This window comes from Anomaloglossus baeobatrachus, chromosome 7 (genome assembly GCF_048569485.1).
Source record: "Anomaloglossus baeobatrachus isolate aAnoBae1 chromosome 7, aAnoBae1.hap1, whole genome shotgun sequence".
Classification (NCBI taxonomy): Eukaryota; Metazoa; Chordata; class Amphibia; order Anura; family Aromobatidae; genus Anomaloglossus; species Anomaloglossus baeobatrachus.
In genome coordinates this window covers 132,410,259-132,425,992 of record NC_134359.1, presented here as the reverse complement: position 1 = coordinate 132,425,992, position 15,734 = coordinate 132,410,259, and the positions used below count along the sequence as shown (strand labels likewise).

Sequence of the window (15,734 nt, the reverse complement as noted above, 5' to 3'; positions counted from 1 at the left end):
GAAGCTGGGGTGGCCTGTGTAAATGGGCTATTAAATGACTGCTAATCAGCAAATAAGCAACTAATCAGTGGCTGTTTAGTGCCCCATGTGAACAGACTCTTATGCACTGTATGTTCCATTGGAAGGAGCCTCCTTGGATAACCATATTATCATTGCCTCTAGGGTAAAATACCTACATAATATGATTGTTTGAGACACTTTTTCCAAAAGACTCTGTATGGAATCCATATACAATCAATTTATCAGGCAGATTCATAAGCATGTGTAACATTTATCAACAGCTTGGCTATTAAAGGGTTTGATAAAGAATTAGGTAATCAATATCAGGTCTTTGGGGGTATGAAGCATGACACCCCATCTGATCAGGTGTTTGCAGCTCTTGTGACAACCGAATATACATATACGGTACAATGCTGAGGACATTTTTGGATGCCACAGCTCCGTTCTTATTTAAATGAATAGGAGACTTGTGCAGGACCAGCGATCAGATGCTTGTAGGGTGCCAGGTATTGGATAACCATGATCTGATATTGATGACCTATGCCACGGGAACATCATCAATATCCTGTCCGTCAGCCTCCTTGAGGAGAAAAAATAACACTCTGCCATTGCTGTAGCCAGGCGGCTGCATTTTTATTTGAAAATTATGCCTGAGTGGTATTATAGTAAATGAAAGTGCAATCTCCTGATCTGAACTGTAATAATTAACATCACAACGTGGGATCAGACCACCACCTTTCTTATATATAGAACAGAATGAAATCTCTTTTCTTTTAAGCTGTGTGAGACGTTACGTTAGTAACATTTCTCTCCTCAAATCACCCGCATAAACTATTTGTCATTATCGAAATAAACTGCTTTTTCAGGTCACGTATTCTTCGCTCAATGTATCTTCCAACATTCAGGTTACTGAGGAAGCAGTTATGCCACTGGACTGGGGCAGTGAAAGGACTTCAGGAGTCTCAAGAAGACAATCAGGGCAAAGTAGAGATCCAGATACATATGCTGGCAGAGAGCAATGAATGCATGAAGAAGGAACTGAAGGAACTAAGGCAAAACATGCAGGTGTGGTATTGTGATTTACTAAATCAATATTTTAGCAATTGTAACCTAACATAGAAGTAATCAGGTAATGATCTATTATTTGATTTCAGTCTGAAAAATAATTTTTCTACACTTCTTTAACGCACAAATCAAGACATTTTGTTTATTGAGTGATTATGGATTGCCTTGACTAAGGGGTACTTTGCACGCTGCGACATCGCTAGCTGATTGTAACGATGCTGAGCGCGATAGTCCCCGCCCCTGTCACAGATGCGATATCTTGTGATAGCTGCCGTAGCGAACATTATCGCTACGGCAACTTCACACGCACTTACCTGCCCTGCGACGTCGCTCTGGACGGCGACCCGCCTCCTTCCTAAGGGGCGGGTCGTGCGGCGTCACAGCGACGTCACACGGCAGGAGGCCAATAGAAGTGGAGGGGTGGAGATGAGCGGTACGTAAACATCCCGCCCACCTCCTTCCTTCCGCATTTCAGGCGGGACACAGGTTTGGAGATGTTCCTCGCTCCTGCGGCTTCATACACAGCGATGTGTGCTGCCGCATGAATGAGGAACAACATTGTACCTGTTGCTGCAGCGAAATTATGGAAATGACCGATACTACACAGATCACCGATTTTCGACGCTTTTGCGATCTTTTATGGGTGCTTCTAGGCTTTACACGTTACCGGCGCAGGGTGTACGTCACTTTCGATTTGATCCCGACGAGATCGGAGTAGCGATGTCGCAACGTGCAAAGTACCCCTAAATCTTCCATGTTGCACATGTATGTCAAAGAATTGCCAGAATCATTATGAGTCATTAATTAAATATCTGGACAGTCAGCCCAAAATAGCGGATGTTTTTCAAGTGTTTGTGAAAAAATTGATTTGAATTTGAATTCTTGTACTTTTGCAAATTATTGTAATCCTAAGGCCCCTTTCACATTGCGTTTCAGTGGCTCCGTCGGGGCATACGTTCGAAATCCTGCCCCTCCCCATACAAAACGTGTTTCGTACATATGCGCTGACAGGGTCATTGTTATGATCCGGAACCATGGAAGACCACCATAAATCATTGGTAAAAGGTGACAAGGTGACAAGAGCATTGGCAACTCATCTGGCCGCTATCCCCTTACTAACCATTAACACTAGAAGTAGCCAAGGGGTGAACTAACATCCTGTGCACCACAAACCCAGCCGGAGAACTAGCTATCCTAAAGGAAGGAAAGATGAATAACTCTCTGCCTCAGAAAATAGATAAAGAATAGCAAGCCCCCCACATTCAAAGACTGCGGTGATATAGGAAAACACAATACACAGAAAGATTATAGGATTAGCAAAAGGTGAGGCCCTACTGACTAAATAGGACATGATAGGAAAGGGGCTGATGGTGGCCAGAGAAAAACCCTGCAAAAATCCAAATACCTGATAGTACAAAAAAGCCCTCAGATCACTAGATCTGAACTCCGTCCTATACCAGGTGCTCTTGTCATACCAATGAACAGAAATCAGGAATCATTACAAATTCAAGAAGCAACAAACATATGGACTTATAGGAGCAATACTCCAAACATAGCTGCAGGGAGCTCCCAACTAAGCAACTGAGAGGGAAGATCCCTGCATGCAAATAAACTGAAAACAACCACAGCAATGACAAACTCAGATAAAAGCAAAAAGCACCAAGCAACAAATAAAGAGCAAAGCACTTATCTGAGGTAGATGTGGTCTGGAGCAGGATGAAGCAGGCTGGTTAACAAAGAACAACTGACTTCCGGCATAGCCTGCTATCAGACCAGGGTTTAAATGAGCAGAGAGTTAGCAAAGGAAACGCCCATTGCTCAACACACCTGGTCTCTGTCCAAACCATTCCTGGCCACAAGAGGGAGCCTCACAGCAGCCAAAGCATAATTGACATTCACAACAGCCATTGAGTATAATGGAGCAGACAGAGCAAGCGTGTGCTCTGTCTTGCACCATTTTTGGGTGTATACGCTTTTTGCAGCTGTGACGCCCCTGGTTTATCAGGTTGTCACAGGGTACTGCACACTCTTTCTGTTTAGTGCAGTATTCAAATCCCTCATGGATCTGGGTCCCCATTTTACACTGCTGCCTCCAACAGCAAATCAAATCCTAGATACAACCTGCACCACACCCACCAGGCACACCAGTGGGCGGCTTGAGCGGAATAGGGTCGCCCACCTAGGGGTCAGGAAGGGGAGGTGATGAGTGTAGCAGTGAAGTTGAGTAAAGGAGTAGTGAAGTGGAGGAGGCTGGGAGTAGTGTCTCCCAAGAGAAGCTGACTAGGTTGCAGACGGTGGTCTGGACCTAGAGGAGTCGGACCCCCGGTTGCAGGAGATTGAGCCTAGGTGCCTGGACCCGTCAAGGAGGACATTCAGCAGCCTGGTCCTATCACCGGTCTGGGGTCGAAGGTACGGCGGGGTACACAGACCCTAGGTCGGGGAGAAGCTTCAGGCAACCTGGCAATTAACCTGCAGAGAGCGGAGCCTTTATGGACTGTTCCCACTAGCTCCAAAATCAGGGCACTAGCGCAACGAGGGGGATAGAGCCTTCCACATAAGACGCCCACTAAAATTCCAAGCGTGAGCCCTGAGAGCAGGCTCCCACACTTAGCCTCAGTGGGGAGCAGGGCCTGACAAGTTTCAGATCACTGGGCCACTACGGTGAATTTAAACTTTGTGCCAGGAGGGAGGTCACGGATCACCAGGCAGCACTGCAGGGGACGGGACCCGGACGAGCTCCCTTTTGAACGGCAGCGGCACCCAGAGACTTGGTTTACCTGGTTGTCAGCATCTGCTTATTGGCTGAATGAGAACCTTAGTGATTCCCCCTTCACGGCACCCAGTAGCATCATCCAGAGTCCCGGGGTCTACGCCTATCTGTGGAGGGCAACGCCACCTTGCTGCCCCCTCCATCACCCCGGGTACTCTCAACGGCAGCGGCGGTACTCCCAGTTACTGCACACCACAGGTGGCATCATGAACTATAACTCCCCTGTAAATATTCCCTTTTCACTTAGAGTGTGGCCCTGAGCTCCCGGGTCCGGAGACCCTCGAGACATGAACAGACACGGTTTGATCCGCTGCTGGGGCGGCACACAGGCGGACACCCGAAAGTAGTCTGCTACATCTGGGCATCCGCCTGCAGAAAGCGTATACACCTGAAAATGGTGCAAGACAAAGCATACACTTGCTCTGTCTGATCCGTTATGCTCACTGGCCCTGTCGGCGCATATGTCCGAAACATGTTTTGTGGGGTGGGGGGGGGGCGGGACGGACGGATGCCCCGATGGAGGCACTGAAACACAATGTGAAAGGGGCCTAATTAGTAGGTAACAGTAAAGGCTTCTAATGTGTTCATATCACTGTTTGCGATACGTACCGTAATTTGATTATTTACTACCTGCAGTACCCAGTGTTGCCCGGGATAGTAACTAAGTCTCTCTCTCTGTCTCTCTTCCACTCTCTCTCTCTTCGCTCTCCCACTCTCCCTCTTTCTCCTACTCTCCCTCTCTCTCACCCTCCCACTCTCTCCCACCCTCCCTCTCTCCCTTTCTTTGTATGTCTCCCACTCTCTTTCTTCCACTCTGTCTCTCTACCACTCTCCTTCTTTCCCACTCTCCCTCTCTCTCCCTCTCTCTCTCCCACTCTCCCTCTCTCCCACTCTCCCTCTCCCTGTCTCTCTCCCACTCTCCCTCTGTCAGTCTCTCTCCCAATCTCCCTCCCTCCCACTATACCACTCTCTCTGTCCCACTTTCCCATTCTCTCTCCCATTCTCTCACCAACTCTCCCTCTCTCTCCCACTCTTCCTCTCTCTATCTCTCTCCCACTCTCCCTCCCTCTCTCTCCCACTCAACCATTCTCTCTCTTCCACTCTACCACTCCCTCCCCCACTCTCCCATTCTCTCTCTCACTCTACCTTTCTCCCCTTTCTCCAACTCAGCCACTCTCTCACTCTCGCTCACTATCTCTCTCCCACTCTCTCACTTTGTCTCTCCCCAACTCTCTGTGCCGCCCCCACATCAGCAGCCGGTCTGCTCGGATCCGGATCCACGGTGGCTCGAGGGGCATCTGGACCCGGGGGGGGGGTCGTACGGCCACTCAAATTAAAATGGGGGATGTATTTACAAGGGATTGTATAGTTAAAGTTCGTGACGTGTGTGGTAAGGTGGAGTACCACCGCTGCCGTTGGGGAGTACCCGGGGTGATGACGGGGCAGCCAGGTTTTGCGACACTCCACGGGTAGGGGGGATGCCCCTGGACTCGGAGGTGGTGTTAGGGGGTGCCGTGGGAAGCGCAGGGGTCACGTTCATACTCACTCAGTCCACAAAGCCGACACCGACAACTGGGTAAACTAAAGTTCTGGACACCGCTGCTGCTGAGGGGAGCTAATTCGGGTCCCATCCCCGTTGGTGTTGCCTGGTGATCCATGACCTGCCTCCTGGCACTAAGTTACTTCTCTGTTGGTCCTGGTAGTGTGGAACTAGCCGGATCCCGCTCCCAAGTATGGCTAACTGTGGGAGCTTGCTCTCAGGGTTCACGCTTTGAATTTTCTGGACCGTTTTAGTGGAAAGTCCTATCTCCATAGTTGCGCTAGTACCCCGATTTTGGAACAGGTGGAGAACGGATCTTGAAGGCTCCATCAACGTTGGGTCAATTGTCAAGTTGCCTGAAGCTACTCCCTGACCTAGGGTCCACGTACCCTGGTCCCAGCCCGGTGATGGTGCAAGGCCGCCGGCTGTCCTTCTCAACAGTCCGTGCCACTTGCCACGATCCCCTGCGACCGGGAGTCCAGCTCCTACTAGGCCCAGACCACCATCTGTCACCTAGCACTTCCAAGGAACCTGGCTCCTGTCCTCTCTCACTGAGAGCTACCTCTGTTCTGTTCTACTCCTGACACTCCTGACCTCCCCTTACCAAACCCCCAAGTGGGCGGCCCTATTCAATTCAGGCCGACCACTGGTGTGTCTGGTGGGTATTGTGCAGAGTGTACCTAGGACTTTGATTGACTGCTGTTGGCAACACGATTGGTTGGGGACCCACAACCAAGGAGGAGGTGGACATTGCACAGAAGGGCAGATTGCACAATACCCTGTGATGACCTGATAGGCTAGGCGCTAGGGCATCACATTTCCCTCTCACCACCAAAATTATATTAACCCCTTCAGCCCCCAGCCTGTTTTCACCTTAAAGACCCGGCCATTTTTTGCAATTTTGACCAGTGTCACTTTATGAGGTTATAACTATGGAACGCTTCAACGGATCCTAGCGATTCTGACATTGTTTTTTCATGACATATTGTATTTCATGTCAGTGGTAAATTTAGGCCGATATGTTTTGCGTTTATTTTGGAAAATTTCGGAAATTTGGCGAAAATTTTGCAATTTTCAAAATTTGAAATTTCATGCCCATAAATCTAAGAGATATGTCACACAAAATAGTTACTAAATAACATTTCCCAAATGTCTACTTTATACCAGCATAATTTTTGAAACAATTTTTTTTTTCGTTAGGAAGTTAGAAGGGTTTAAAGTTCTTCAACAATTTCTCATTTTTCCAACAAAATTTACAAAAACAATTGTTTAGGTACCACATCACATTTGGAGTGATTTGAGAAACCTAGGCAACAGAAAGTACCCAAAAGTGACCCCATTCTAAAATCTGCACCCCTCACTCTGCTCAAAACCACATCCAAGAAGTTTATTAACCCTTTAGGAACTTCACAGCAGCCAAAGCAATAAAGAAGGAAAAAAATAAAATTTTACTTTTTTACACAAAAATGTTACTTTAGCCATAAAATTTAGCATTTTCACAAGGGTATCAGGAAAAAATACACCATAAAATTAATTGTGTAGATTCTCCTGAGTACACCGATATCTGATATGTAGTGGAAATCAATTGTTTGGGTGCACAGCAGGACTCGGAAGAGAAGGAGCATCATTTGATTTTTTGAAAGCAAAATTGTCTGGAATACATTAACGGATGTGATATTGCGTTTGGAGACCCCTGAGATGGCTAAACAATGGAGCTCCCTCCACAAGGGACCCCCTTTTGGAAACTAGACCTCTCATGGAATTTATCTAGATGTTTAGTGAGCACTTTGAACCTCTGGAGGCTTCACAAAAGTTTATAATGTTCAGCTGTGAAAATATTATTTTTTTTTACCACAAAATTGTAATTTCAACCAGGTAGCTTTTTTTTCACAAGGGTATCAGGAAAAAATGCACCATAAAACATATTGTGCAATTTCTCCTGAGTACACGGATATCTCATATGTGGTGGAAATCAATTATTTGGGTGCACGGCAAGGCTCGAAAGGGAAGGAGCATCATTTGATTTTTTTTAAAGCAAAATTGTCTGGAATCATTAGGGGATGCGATGTTGTGTTTGGAGACTCCCCTGAGATGCCTAAACAATAGCGTTCCCCCACAAGTGAGCCCATTTTGGAAACTAGACCCCTTATGGAATTTATCTAGATGTTTAGTGAGCACTTTGAACCCCTGGAGGCTTCACAAAACTTTATAATGTTCAGCCGTGAAAATATATATATATTTTTTTACCACGAAATTGTTATTTCAACCAGGTAGCTTTTCTTTTCACAAGGGTATCAGTAAAAAATGCACCATAAAACGTATTATGCAATTTCTTCTGAGTACACAGATACCTCATATGTGGTGGAAAGTAATTGTTTTGGCGCATGGCGGGCTCAGAAGAGAAGGAGCGCCTTTTCACAGCAAAATTAATTGGAATTATTAGCGGACGCCATGTTGCATTTGGAGACCCTCTGAGGTGCCTAAACAATGGATCTCTCCCACAAGTGACCCCATTTTGGAAACTAGACCCCTCATGGAATTTATCTAGCTGTTTAGTGTGTACTTTAGTGTGCACTTTGAACCCCTGGAGGCTTCACAAAAGTTTATAATGTTCAGCCGTGAAAATATATATTTTTTTTTACTACAAAATTGTTATTTCAACCAGGTAGCTTTTTTTTCACAAGGGTATCAGGAACAAATGCACCATAAAACGTATTGTGCAATTTCTCCTGAGTACACAGATACCTCATATGCGGTGGAAATCAATTGTTTGGGCACACGACAGGGCTCAGAAGAGAAGGAGCGCCATTTCACAGCAAAATTGATTGGAATTATTAACAGACGCCATGTTGCGTTTGGAGACCCCTGAGGTGCCTAAACAATGGAGCTCCCTCACATGTGACCCCATTTTGGAAAGTAGACCCCCTCCATACAAAAAATTAGTTTGGCGAAATAAAAATACGGACGTCAGTAAAAAAAATAAAAAATAATATGAGCACCTTCAACTGACACATTAGGCCGCTTTACACGCTGCGATATCATTACCGATATCGCTAGTGTGCGTACCCGCCCCCATCGGTTATGCGGCATGGGCAAATCGCTGACCGTGGTGCACAACATTGCTCAGACCCGTCACACTACTTACCTGCCTAGCGATGTCGCTGTGACCGGAGAACCGCCTCCTTTCTAAGGGGGCGGTTCGTTCGGTGTCACAGCGACATCACTAAGCAGGCGCCCAATAGAAGCGGAGGAGCAGAGATGAGCGGGATGGACATCCCTCCCACCTCCTTCCTTCCGCATTGCCGGCGACCACAGGTAAGGTGAGGTTCCTCATTCCTGCGGTGTCACACATAGCGATGTGTGCTGCCGCAAGAACGACGAACTACTTCGTACATGCAGCAACGATAATTGGGACTAGGGGGGCATGTCACTTATTAGCGATTTTGCACATTTTTGCGACGATGCAAAATCGCTCATAGGTGTCACACGCAATGACATCGCTAAAGCGGCCAGATGTGCGTCACAAATTCCGTGACCCCAACGAGATCGCTTGAGCGATGTCGTAGCGTGTAAAGAGGCCTTAAGGCAAGTGCCACACGTGAGAGCAATGCTCGAATCTTGCATCGCATCATCCGGCACAGCCGCACACTCATGTCTGGAAGAGAGCGACCGTGACGAATGATGCGATGTGAGACTCATGCATCGCTCTCACATGTAGCACTGGGCTGAACCCTTACAATATTCAGTAAAAAATACTGTAGTTGATGATTACTACAGTATAATTTTACTGGCCCTCAACTAAGTTTATTTGTATTTCTTTCTTAGTTTACAGAAAAAAAATCAAGACACACACACACGCATGTGCTGCAAAAAGGAGGGGGACTAGGTGGGATGGAAAAAAAGATGGATGGAGGATGGGAGAGTGCGCAGCGGATGGAGGCATGGCGAAGGATGGGAGAGGGCGCGGCGGAGGATGAGAGAGGGTACGGTGAAGGATGAGAGAGGGCACGGTGGATGGAGGAGCGGTGGAAGATGGAAGAGGGCGGGCAGAAGATCAGGGTGAGAGGTGGTGGAGGGGGCAGCAAATTGGGGAGGGTGAGAGGGGGTGGAGGGGGCAGCAGATTGGGGAGGTTGAGAGGGGGTGGAGGGTGCAGCAGATTGGGGAGGGTGAGAGGGTGTGGAGGGGACAGCAGATAGGGGAGGGTATGAGGTGGGGGAGGGGGCAGCAGATCGGGGAGGGTGAGAGGGGGTGGAGGGGGCAGCAGATTGGGGAGGGTAAGAGGGGGTGGAGTGGGCAGCAGATTGGGGAGGGTGAGAGGGGGTGGAGGGTGCAGCAGATCAGGGAGGGTGAGAGGGGTGGAGGGCGCAGCAGATCAGGGAGGTTGAGAGGTGGGGGAGAGGGCAGCAGATGAAGAGGATGGGAGAGAGCAGGCAGCAGATCAGGGAGGGTGAGAGAGGGGGCAGCAGATTAGGGAGGGTGAGAAATGAGGGAGAGCGGGCAGCAAATCAGGGAGGGTGAGAGATGGGGGAAAGCGGGCAGCAGATCGGGGAGGGTGAGAGATGGGCGAGAGCGAGCAGCAGATCGGAGAGGGTGAGAGAGGGGGCAGCAGATCAGGGAGGGGGGCAGCGGCTGATGGGAGAGAGCGAGCAGCAGATCGGGGAGGGTGAGATGGGAGAGCGCGGGCAGCAGATCTAGGAGGGTGAGAGATGGTGGAGGGGGCAGCAGATGAAGATGGGAGAGAGCGGGCAGCAGCTCACGGAGGGGGGCAGGGGATGATGGGGGACAGCGGTAGCAGATGGAGGGGGTGCAGCAGATAGAGGAGATCAGTGGAGGATCGCAACGGTGGCAGCGGATCGGGGGCAGGGGCGGCCGATTGGGGGAGCAGGGGCTTACCAGGGAACTTGCAGGGATCGCTCTCCTTAGCTTCCATGGACGGAGTGAAGATGAGGGGAGTGGTCACCGACCCCAGATCCACGGTGATTGGAGAGATCGGTCACAAGGCCGATCTCTCCAATCAGAGCTGGGGGAGGGTGAAGCAGCGATCACCCAGCTCCAGCCAATGATCAGTGCTATAGCTGCACTGATCATGGCTGGATTTCAATGCTTCAGCCATTTTCAATGGCTGAAAGATTACAGTGGCTGTGATTGGCTGAGCGGCATTCGTCGGCCAATCACAGCCTCCGTAGGTCTGGGGAGGAGGCACCACCCCTCCTGAGGTCAGGCAGAGGTCCCCTCATTCCCGAATCTAAGGTTTGTGTGAACCGATCGCACTCACCGAGGCTCCGGGGCCACGCTTTCGCCATGACATACTGGGTACGTCATGGGTCGTTAAGCACTATGTCACCATGACGTACCCAGTACATCATGGGTCATTAAGGTGTTAACTGGCACATATACTGTACTGTCTCATACTAAGAATATCCTTCAATGCCTATAGCAACCAATTAGAGATCTATTAATGACCTGTAGCAAATAGAAGCAGAGCTGTGATTGGTTGCTATAGACCACCTGATAAATATCCAGGCTAACTGTCAAAACAGTCAATATATTACCTCACACATGTGAATATTAAGGAAGCAATTTTTTGGTAACTAACTGTAAAGCATGGGGTTAAAATTTCCCCTCAAAACACAGTCTATGACATTCCCTGAGTCAAATGAGGTGGCTATGCAAAATGTTTGGGATTGTAAATGCAATGGTGCGCATCCTTTAGCAGACATATACCGTATACGCAGACACACACACACACACACGCGCACACACACACACACACACGCACACACACACTATAGGCCACCTGATAAATATCCAGGCTATCAAAACAGCCAAAATATTGCCTCATAAAACCCAACACAATCAGTATACAGGTAAGATCATTTGACTTACATCAGCCTCTACAACAGTGTTGGCTAAGCGTCACCGCCAAAATCATATTAACTCACACACAAACTGTCCTATGCTAACAATGTCTATATACTAACTAACAAAATAGAAGCAGAGCTGTGATTAGTTGCTATAGGCCACCTGAAAAATATCCAGGGTAACTGTAAAAACAGCTAATATATGATCTCAAACATCCAGTTTCTGTGTTTATGTCTTTCAGTGTGTCTCTTTCTGTGTGTCTGGCTTTCGGTATGTCTATCTTTCTGTGTATGTGTCTATTTTTGTGGGTGTGTCTCTTTCTGTGTGTGTGTCTTTTGGAGTGTATCTTTCGGTGTATGTGTCTTTCTGTCTATGTGTCTCTTTCTGTCTGTGTGTCTCTTTCTGGGTGTGTGTCTCTTTCTGGGTGTGTGTCTCTTTCTGGGTGTGTCTCTTTATGTGTGTGTATGTGTCTCTTTCTGTGTGTGACTTTTGTTGTCTGTGTGTTTCTTTCTGTGTGTGTGTGTCTCTCTGTGTGTCTCTTTCTCTGTCCATAATAGGAGTCTATAATGACAGATCCATTCCCAGCTTGATTAACTTTAATGTAAGCAGATTTTTTGTTGAATAACTGTAAAGCGCGGGGTTAAATTTTCCCCTCAAAAACATAGTCTATGACATTCTCTGAGTCAATTGAGGTGGCTGTGCAAAATTTTGTGATTGTAAATGCTATGGTGTGGATTCCTTTAGCAGACATACACACATGCATACATAGACTCAGCTTTGTATATTAAATATTCTTTATCTTTCACTAAAGTTTTTTAATGTGTGTTTAAAAAGTGTATTGCACGGTGTTCAATGGTTTCATAGACAAACCAAGGGCCCCAAGGGCTTTGTGTGGTAGCGTGGTCGGCTGCGCGGCAGAAGACACGGGATCCAGGCACCAATGGTCACAGCACACGGTCTATTGCACAAACAAAGTCCAAAACAGCACACAACACGTTCCGGAATGTCCTCCTCCTGGACCAACAAGCCAGGTTCCAGAAATGGCTCACATGTGTTTCTTTGGCAGAAACTCAGGGAGTTGTGTTCACTCCCTCACACTAGGGCCCCACGCCCATGTTCCTGTTTCCTTTTAACCCTCCTTTCAGCCTGCAATGAAACAGCAGTAACCCTGGAGTGGAGTTGCTTTCTATACATGGAGGGAGCACAACCGGGGCGAGACGTACCGGCCGTCATAGACAACCCCGGTCACAGTCTCACATACCCCCCCCCTCAGTTCAAGCGTGCGGGGTTGAACTCCCGCCATCAAACACGGGCCACGGGACAAGGCATCGGCGTTGCCCTGCAACCTACCGGCCCGGTGTTCAACCGTAAACCAGAAGTTCTGTAGAGAAAGGAACCACCGGGTAACCCGGGCATTCCGTTCCTTGGCGGACCTCATCCAGACCAGCGGAGAGTGATCAGTCACCAAGCGAAACTGCCGTCCCAGCAGGTAATAGCGTAGGGACTCCAAGGCCCACTTGATCGCCAGGCACTCCTTCTCCACTACGCTATAATTCCGCTCGGGAGGGGTGAGCTTCCTACTTAAGAAGGTGACGGGGTGTTCCTCCCCCTGAACCACCTGAGACAGCACTGCCCCCAGGCTGACCTCAGAGGCATCAGTCTGTACTACAAACTCCTTCCGGAAATCAGGGTTGACAAGAACGGGCTGTCCGCACAGGACCCCCTTCAGGGCCCGGAAGGAGTCCTCGGCCTGCGGAGTCCAGCGCACCATGACGGACTTCTTGCCTTTGAGAAGGTCCGTCAAGGGGGCTGATAGTCCCGCAAAATTTTTTACAAACCTCCTGTAGTACCCCACGATACCCAGGAAGGCCCTAACCTGCTTCGTGGTCAGGGGTCTAGGCCACTTCTGGATCGCCTCAACTTTGTTAATTTGGGGCTTAATCACTCCTTGGCCTATTACGTAGCCCAAGTAGCGGGCTTCCGTGAGCCCCAACGCACATTTCTTGGGATTGGCTGTCAATCCGGCTGTTCGGAACCCGTTCACCACCGCTTGTACCTGTTCCAAGTGGGTCTGCCACTCGGAGCTGTAAATAATGATGTCATCAAGGTACGCTGATGCATATGCCTGGTGGGGTTCCAGCACCAAGTCCATCAACCTCTGGAACGTGGCCGGAGCGCCATGTAACCCAAAAGGCAAGACAACATAGTGGAAGAGACCCTCCGGCGTAACAAAAGCGCTTTTCTCCTTGGCGGACTCCGTCAGTGGCACCTGCCAGTACCCCTTGGTCAGGTCGAGCGTGGTGAAATATCGCGCCTGTCCCAGCCTATCAATCAGCTCATCCACCCGGGGCATGGGGTAGAGATCGAACTTGGATATTTCGTTCAATCTCCTAAAGTCATTGCAGAACCTTAAGGAGCCATCAGGTTTTGGTATTAGGACAATGGGACTAGCCCATTCACTCCGGGATTTTTCGATGACCCCCAGGCGTAGCATTGTCTTCACTTCCTCTGATATGGCTTGTCTTCGAGCCTCCGGCACCCGGTATGGCTTCAGGCGTACCTTCAGGTGAGGCTCGGTGACAATGTCATGTCGTATCAGACTGGTCCTACCAGGCAGCTCGGAGAAGACATCGGGGTTCTGCTGAACCAGCCGTCTGGCCTCTCGCCTCTGTTGCTTGGTGAGGGCTTCTCCAATCCTTACTTCCGGTTCGTCCTCTCCGGAGGTCGCTGGAGCTGGGTTTGAACGACCCAAAGAGGAGGGAGATGGGGAAAAATCAACCATCAGGCTTTCCCGTTCCTGCCAAGGTTTTAACAGGTTGACATGGTATATTTGTTCAGGTTTCCGCCTACCGGGCTGCAATACCTTATAGTTGACCACCCCGATTCTTTCCTTTATCTCGTAGGGGCCTTGCCACTGAGCCAGGAATTTACTCTCTCCCGGGGGGACCAATACCAACACCCGATCCCCGGGGTTAAAGGTCCGCATGGTGGCTTGTCTATTGTAGTGGCCGCTTTGCGCGGCCTGAACCTCCTGTAAATGCTCCTTCACAATTGTCATGACCGCGCTTATGCGGTTCTGCATTCCTAAAATGTGTTCAATCACACTTTTATGGGGGGTGGGCTCCTGCTCCCATGTTTCCTTTGCCAGGTCCAACAATCCCCGGGGATGTCGCCCGTATAACAACTCAAAAGGCGAAAACCCCGTGGATGCCTGTGGCACCTCTCGGATGGCAAACATCAAATAGGGAAGCATCATATCCCAGTCTTTCCCGTCTTTGGAAATCACCCTTTTGAGCATGGTTTTCAGGGTTTTATTGAATCGCTCCACTAAACCGTCCGTTTGAGGATGATACACAGACGTACGCAACTGCTTGATCTGGAGTAGCCGGCATAGCTCTTTGGTCACTTTAGACATGAATGGGGTCCCCTGATCCGTAAGGATCTCCTTGGGCAACCCCACCCGGCAGAACACAGCAAACAACTCCCGAGCTATAAGCTTCGCTGCAGTATGTCTGAGAGGTATTGCCTCTGGATACCGGGTGGCATAGTCAACGATCACTAGGATGTGTTGGTGCCCTCGAGCGGACTTTACGAGGGGCCCCACCAGATCCATCCCTATCCGTTCAAAAGGGACTTCTAAAATGGGTAACGGTACCAACGGACTGCGAAAGTGGGCCAGGGGTGCGGTAAGCTGACACTCCGGGTAGGTTTCGCAGAACCGTTTTACCTCCCCAAAGACCCCGGGCCAATAGAACCTTTGCAATATTCGCTCCTGCGTTTTCTTGACCCCTAGGTGGCCACTCATCAGGTGTTTATGAGCCAAGTCGAGGACCCGCCGGCTATACGGCTGGGGCACCACCAACTGATCTACCCCCACGCCCCGTATTTCATCTACCCGGTAGAGTAAATCCTGCTTAAGAGCGAAATGGGGGTACCTTACCTGGGCACCGGGCAGCTGTGCCACCCCGTCAACCACTGTCACCCGACTCCGGGCATGTATTAATGTAGGGTCCTGGAGTTGGGCTGTCCCAAACGTATCCGGGGATGCCTCCAACTCCGGGATGGGCTCGACCATCTCAGCCTCTCCTGCCAATACCTCTAGGGGTGACCTATCGGGTTCACATTCTGTCCCTATCATGGGGACCCCTACGGCAGGCGTCCCGGATTCGGGATTGTCGGGCTCAGGTCCCGGACTGTCCAATACCTGAGGGGACTTAGGAGGCCCCTTCCATAGAGTCCAAAAATACGGCAGATCCCTTCCTAGGATCACGTCATAGGGAAGAGTGTTCATAAGTCCCACCTCATGTTGCACCTGACCGCAGGGTGCTGTGATGGTGACAACCCCCGTGGGATAGTCTCGGCGGTCCCCATGTATGCAAACCACCCCCACTGTACGTCCTGTGGCCTTTACTTCAGCCATTAGGGTTGATCGCACAAGGGTCACTAAGCTTCTGGAATCCAACAAGCCTGTAACCGGAAATCCATTCACCTGTATT

The 15,734-nt window shown here is 49.3% G+C and overlaps 1 protein-coding gene across 1 annotated transcript in view; it reads left to right on the top strand.

The window, feature by feature from the left end:
• Window positions 1-15,734, top strand: part of DYTN (dystrotelin) — a 192,621-nt gene that overhangs the window by 55,543 nt on the left and 121,344 nt on the right. The window contains exon 4 of the mRNA XM_075319002.1: window positions 906-1,065. Coding sequence (XP_075175117.1) covers window positions 906-1,065 — 160 coding nt within the window. The remainder of the gene's footprint in view (window positions 1-905; window positions 1,066-15,734) is intronic.